At 35.9% G+C, this 6,707-nt stretch overlaps 1 protein-coding gene across 1 annotated transcript; it reads left to right on the plus strand.

Annotated features, from left to right (window-relative positions):
- Positions 1 to 1,529: 1,529 nt before the first annotated feature.
- On the plus strand, positions 1,530 to 6,456 carry LOC107712903 (structural maintenance of chromosomes protein 5-like). Its single transcript, XM_016518295.1, has 4 exons — positions 1,530 to 1,718; positions 5,741 to 5,805; positions 5,927 to 6,071; positions 6,163 to 6,456. Exons 2-4 carry the CDS (start codon positions 5,783 to 5,785, stop codon positions 6,445 to 6,447), a joined length of 453 nt encoding a protein of 150 aa, XP_016373781.1. The 5' UTR covers positions 1,530 to 1,718; positions 5,741 to 5,782; the 3' UTR covers positions 6,448 to 6,456.
- The last annotated feature ends 251 nt before the right edge of the window (positions 6,457 to 6,707 follow it).

A 6,707-nucleotide genomic window follows, 5' to 3' on the forward strand; every position in this document is an offset into this window, starting at 1 on the left:
CTATACTTCAGTACAGTAAAAGCACTAAAATGTGTTTTTTTTATTTTTATAATAAATCCAAAAGCAAGACGTCAAATAACTAAGAAACTGAGCTAATGAGTGATCCTCTGCTGCCATCTACTGGTTATAAAACTTAAAAAATTTAGTTTTGTAGTATTTAATTGTTATACCATTAATAATGAACTGAGTTAATTTGTCCTTAACTAGTTAAGTATTTAAATAAATAATCCTTCTAGGTTATTGGTGTCTTATTATTTTTTAAATAACATGAGACTTTGTGACTTCCTGCACTTGCTATACTTCAGTACAGTAAAAGTACTAAAAATGTCTTATATTAATAAATTCAAAAACAAGAAGTGAACAAAACTAGGGAGTTGAAATGGCAACTGAGCTAATGGGTGATCCTCTGCTGCCATCTACTGGTTATAATGCTAATTTCATGTCATTTTTGGCACTTTTGATTAAAAAGTGAATCTTTCAAGTGAATTTCTCTGCACAGCTGAAGAGTTGAGAAATAATAAAGGCTTTAAAATATTATAAGCGTTTAAAACATGTATTCATGTCTATGAAGGTAAGTTATCAAGTATCAAGAATACCATTACAATGTTGTTTATGAGATAACATCACTAGCAAGCCAACGTTAGCCTAAACAGTTATGATAGTGTCACACCCACCCACACACACACAGAGAGCAAGAATGAGTCAGTGAGCCCATAAACCGTGACAGATAGTGTGTACTTGTTAGCATTTAAATGTACAATTACGTGTCTAGGTACTCTTCTGGGATTACCAGGATCAGCATATAAAATTATGTTGTTAAGTGTTATTAAATAACATGAAGCTGTAAGATAATGCTGCTGTCATTATTTATTATACGTTATTTGTTTTTTTTTATTATATAAATAATTACGTATTTGTATTAGAGGTCGACCGATGTATCGGTTTTGCCGATTAATCGGCACCGATAGTTGATTGCTGGACCTATCGGTTATTGTCAAAAATCCATGCCGATAGTTTTCCGGGTTGCGTCCATTGCTGGAGCGGCTGAGAAGGGTCTGCTGTCATTATACAGTGCGAGAGCGGCCTCTAGTGGTTGAAATCACTGACAGCACGTGCTATTTGTTTAGACGCGTGATACTGCACGCTGAACAGAGCGGGAAACTTCAGACGCGGATTTAAATGCAGCCGACAGAAAATCCTGCCGCGCCACAGAGCGCCATTCACATAGTTTTCCATTAAATTACATTAAATTAGTCCCGAATCGTTGTCAATGTACATAATGAATTGTGTATTGTGCATTTTCAGCAAAACGTTTGTCTTTCTGTGGCTCTAATAAAGTCTGTGTGCTTCATTTATAGAGCTATAATATAGGTCGCGCTTTCTCTTTCCATTTGCTCCGTTTTTTAAACACCGAACTTCAAACTCATCTATTGTAGGTTCTTCACAACATAGAGAGAGCACAGAGCATGTAACAGAAGTCATTCCAAAATCGCAAGCGCAAGTTTGTGCGAGTATGTTCAGTTCAGTTCAGGCCGGTGATGATGTTCTGCTCTCACGGGACCCCAAGAAACGACGGACAGGAGACACATTTACAAGTCAGCACCAAGGACCATATACTGTGTCCAGCATCTCTTCCAAAGGGGTGGCCACTATCGTCAAAGGGTCAGCTTGTCAGAGGGTCAATGTGTCAAGACTGAGGACATAGTACAGATTGAAAAGTAAGAGTGTTTGATAAACTCTGTATAAAACAGTTTGAAATGAAATGCTAGATTGAGAAATATTGGATATTTGTTTGTAATTCCTGTTGTTACTAATGGACTATATGTACGGTTACTTCATGGTTTTAGATAAGCCAGCTCAGTCATTTCCAGTGAACTGTCAAACTCAGCTGTGCTATAAGGGGAGTGCCCTTTGCTCGGTTTCTCTACATAATCCATTAACAGTCTGAAGAACATTTTTGTTTGTATGAGAGGACCAAACGCTCACGTATACTGTTTCAGGAACGACAAAAGCGAGAGTAAATAATTACACAAGGTAGTCGGCTAGATTGTTGCGCGAGTCATTACTATGATTGACAGTGGCTGTAACTGTAGCGATGGATGGAACAAAACATCTGCGAAGCCGATGTCAAAACAGCATTAAGTGATTCAGAATAAATTCAGAGTAACAAAACTTCAGCTTGCAACAAGTCTGTGTTGGCTGAATATATTGAGCAGCTTCTACAGTTAAAGATAAAACTTAAAAAATTTAGTTTTGTAGTATTTAATTGTTATACCATTAATAATGAACTGAGTTAATTTGTCCTTAACTAGTTAAGTATTTAAATAAATAATCCTTCTAGGTTATTGGTGTCTTATTATTTTTTAAATAACATGAGACTTTGTGACTTCCTGCACTTGCTATACTTCAGTACAGTAAAAGTACTAAAAATGTCTTATATTAATAAATTCAAAAACAAGAAGTGAACAAAACTAGGGAGTTGAAATGGCAACTGAGCTAATGGGTGATCCTCTGCTGCCATCTACTGGTTATAATGCTAATTTCATGTCATTTTTGGCACTTTTGATTAAAAAGTGAATCTTTCAAGTGAATTTCTCTGCACAGCTGAAGAGTTGAGAAATAATAAAGGCTTTAAAATATTATAAGCGTTTAAAACATGTATTCATGTCTATGAAGGTAAGTTATCAAGTATCAAGAATACCATTACAATGTTGTTTATGAGATAACATCACTAGCAAGCCAACGTTAGCCTAAACAGTTATGATAGTGTCACACCCACCCACACACACACAGAGAGCAAGAATGAGTCAGTGAGCCCATAAACCGTGACAGATAGTGTGTACTTGTTAGCATTTAAATGTACAATTACGTGTCTAGGTACTCTTCTGGGATTACCAGGATCAGCATATAAAATTATGTTGTTAAGTGTTATTAAATAACATGAAGCTGTAAGATAATGCTGCTGTCATTATTTATTATACGTTATTTGTTTTTTTTTATTATATAAATAATTACGTATTTGTATTAGAGGTCGACCGATGTATCGGTTTTGCCGATTAATCGGCACCGATAGTTGATTGCTGGACCTATCGGTTATTGTCAAAAATCCATGCCGATAGTTTTCCGGGTTGCGTCCATTGCTGGAGCGGCTGAGAAGGGTCTGCTGTCATTATACAGTGCGAGAGCGGCCTCTAGTGGTTGAAATCACTGACAGCACGTGCTATTTGTTTAGACACGTGATACTGCACGCCAGTACTGTTTTTGTTAATAAAGCACTATTTTAGTTTTTGTTCAGTATCAATTTTAAAACAATCGGTTAATTAATCGGTATCGGCCAGTGTGGTCCAACCTAGCTATCGGTATCGGCAAAATCCACTATCGGTCGACCTCTAATTTGTATATCATCAGATGGACCAACTGAGAGGATGTTTCTCCAGGACCACTGCTACTCAACATTCAAATGGCAGGTAGAGCATCCATATGCTTGTTCAGGTGCAAGGTGGGAGAAGGTCTTGGACCCTATTCAAGATGAACTGGTGAGTATTGTTTATTTAGTGACACTTGCATATTTAAATGATAACCATTACTTAATCTGTTAAAATGTTCTTTATTTTTAGTTAAAGTATGTGTTGGACAAAAATCGGCCATCAGAAGAACTGATCATAAAGCAAGGCCAAATTTGCCTCACACGAGAAGACTTCTGGAGCCTGGGTTTAAGCCAGTGCATGGAATCTAATGTGTGTATTTTTAGTGTCTTAATTTACTGCACAAAAAAACAAATTCCTAGATAATGCATAATGTTACACATAACAGCTTTCACAGGGATGTAATTGTTCTGCAATACATTTCAGATCGGAAATGCCTGCCTCAAGATTGTGGAAGAAGCTACACGAAGACATGTACTTTATACTACCTTCTTTTAGAAGTAATCATTTGGATGTATGCATGTTTAATAACTTATGTTCTTTCCATAAGGGAAAAAATGTTCACATTGTGGACCTCTATGCTGTTCCCACCTGGAAAGACAAAAATGTGGACCCAGTGCATTGTTTGCCTGTAAGTTTTTTTTGCTATCATGTACTTATCAACCGAGAAAGAGTTCTATTGGGAATAGGCACAAAAGTATATGTTATTTTTGTGCATGCATATTATTTTGTCACAATACTATTAGGGAAACGTGAGGTCCAAGGATATCATACTATTTCCAGCTTGGAGCAGGCAGGCGGATGAAGCTGATCACTATCTGCTCTGTGTTAAGTTTCTGTTAATCTTTCTAGTTGTAATATTTCCAAATTCAACAGGTAGGGTTAGTGAGTTCGATTTTCGTGGATATTAACACAATACCCATTGATTGCAGGTTTTGTTTGTAGCTAAGAGGGAGATACTTTTTCTTGATTCTTTTCGCCCTGATGGTTTTGGAGATGAGACCTACAGAACCATATTTAGGTTGAGACTAAAGATAATTAATTTACTGGCCTTGTTCCAGGCCTGTTATTTGGTTACAATTTCCAAAAGGAGCCTTGTTCTCAGGCTTCAAGTTCGTATAAGAGCCTTGTTCTTAGGCTTCAAGTTCATATCCGAGTCTCATTCTTAGGCTTCAAGTTCATCAGAGTCTCGTTCTCAGGCTACAGAACTGATCATGCAATTACACATGATGTATTTTGTGTTTTCTTTGGAATGCCAGACACATTGCAACCTTCATTGTCCCAGGATCCTGGACTGAAAAAACAGGAAGAGACCTTGAGGTATGTTTAAAATGATGGAATTGTGTAAAGCTAATTTAAACTCCCATAAGTCTTTCCATCTTGTGAAGAAAAAAAAAAAGACAAAATAGCATTTTATGGTACTGCCTCTAGAGGGGCCTATAGGATCCTATGGAGATTCTTAACTGAGTAAAACAAGTGAAACATAAACTTAGTCCAATCTGAGGCTCGAATTTGCTTTTTTTATGCAGTCAGATACATTTAAACAAAAAATATATATTTTGCAAAAAAAAAAAAATTTTACTTTTCAAACTGAATTTTAATCAACATATGTATATTCATACAGTTTCATAAATATGTAATATAAAATATATATTTAAAACTATAAATATGCTATAAACTCATTGGTCTCCACCACAGCACTCAAATTTAACTTAAGTCAAAATGACAGTGATTTCCTAGCAATAACATCATTCATGTTATAATGTGTTTGAGTGTGTGTACCGTTTGTTTGTGTGTGTGTGTGTGTGTGTGGGTATGTGAGTTGTTTATGCATTGGGAATATTATATAGTCTCAGCCCTTTCGGTTGGGTATGCGTCTTTTGTGGATTGTGTCAGATTTTGTATATGTGACCTGGAGCAAAAAAACAGTCATAAGGGTCAATTTTTTGAAATTGAGATTTATACATAATCTGCACGTGCAAAAAAAATGGAGAAAATCAACTTTAAAGTTGTCCAAATTAAGTTCTTAGGAATGCATATTACTGATCAAAAATGAAGTTTTGATATATTTATGGTAGGAAATTTACAAAATATCTTCATGGAACATGATCTTTACTACTTATCCTAATGATTTTTGGCATAAAAGAAAAATCGATCAATTTGACCCATACAATGTATTGTTGGCTGTGCTACTTATGACTGCTTTTGTGCTCCAGGGTCACATATATGTTTATATATAAACTGTACATCTAAAAGTCAATAAAGTCTCATACCATAATTTTTTGTTTGTTTGTTTTTGTTTTGCACTCTTTTAGGAGGAGGTGCCATTGATTCGCCAGTGGTGGTGAATTCAGTTGATGGAGAGGTTTTGCCTTGAAGGGTATGACAGACTCTACAGATACAATTTCAGTATCTCGGCTGTATTAAGTCACTGTTGGCAAAGTGATACTAGAAAAGTGTTATACAAATAGAGTACATATACATTTACATATTTTACAAAGGCATGGACAGAGATTTGCACACTGGACAGAAGAAGCATCCCAACTCCTTCAGGGAACCCTTGAGCCTGTCTTTAGGGTGTCAAAATCCACCACCACCAAACAGTCACCCAGCAGAAGAGTTGTGGCTGAAGAGGACACTGATAAGGTAAATTATTTTATTGGTCATATATCACAGTTGCATGCAAGTTGGATAAATAGTTTAATTTGTTTGTGCCATTATATATTTGTATATTCAGGTGCAACAGCCTACCATCGTGAGAGACCTTCATACAGCTTGGTACTGGGTAAACAATCACAGAGACTTATTCCGTGGAGAGGTGACAGAGCCTGCTTTTCTGCAGATGAACAGTGAAAGTCAACAAAATGCACTCAGGAAGGCCCTGGGGAGTGAATTCCCTGAAGCAAAGGCTGACTTTTTGTTTATATTTCAGTCTCAAGATGACATGGAAACATTTTTGTCAAACTGTGTTGATAAACAAGGCCTGAAGGTCAATGCCATGTTCCTCAATCAGCAATTGTAGTAGACGAGGGAGGGAATGAATGAATGAATGAATGAATGAATGAATGCATTCATTCATTCATTCATTTATGAATAAATAATTGGAAAAAATATATATTTTTGTGTTTCTTAGATGCAGACATTTGTTAAAGTATGCTGAAATAAGTAAAACATATCTTTAGAAAATTAATAATTAAATGTAAAACACACACTTATATACTCATCTGTATATATATATATTTTTTTTAATAATTCCAGTCTCGATCGAGAGAACTCCGGTCT

This window comes from Sinocyclocheilus rhinocerous, unplaced genomic scaffold (assembly GCF_001515625.1).
Source record: "Sinocyclocheilus rhinocerous isolate Xijiao unplaced genomic scaffold, SAMN03320098_v1.1 scaffold2886, whole genome shotgun sequence".
In the NCBI taxonomy this organism is placed as follows: Eukaryota; Metazoa; Chordata; class Actinopteri; order Cypriniformes; family Cyprinidae; genus Sinocyclocheilus; species Sinocyclocheilus rhinocerous.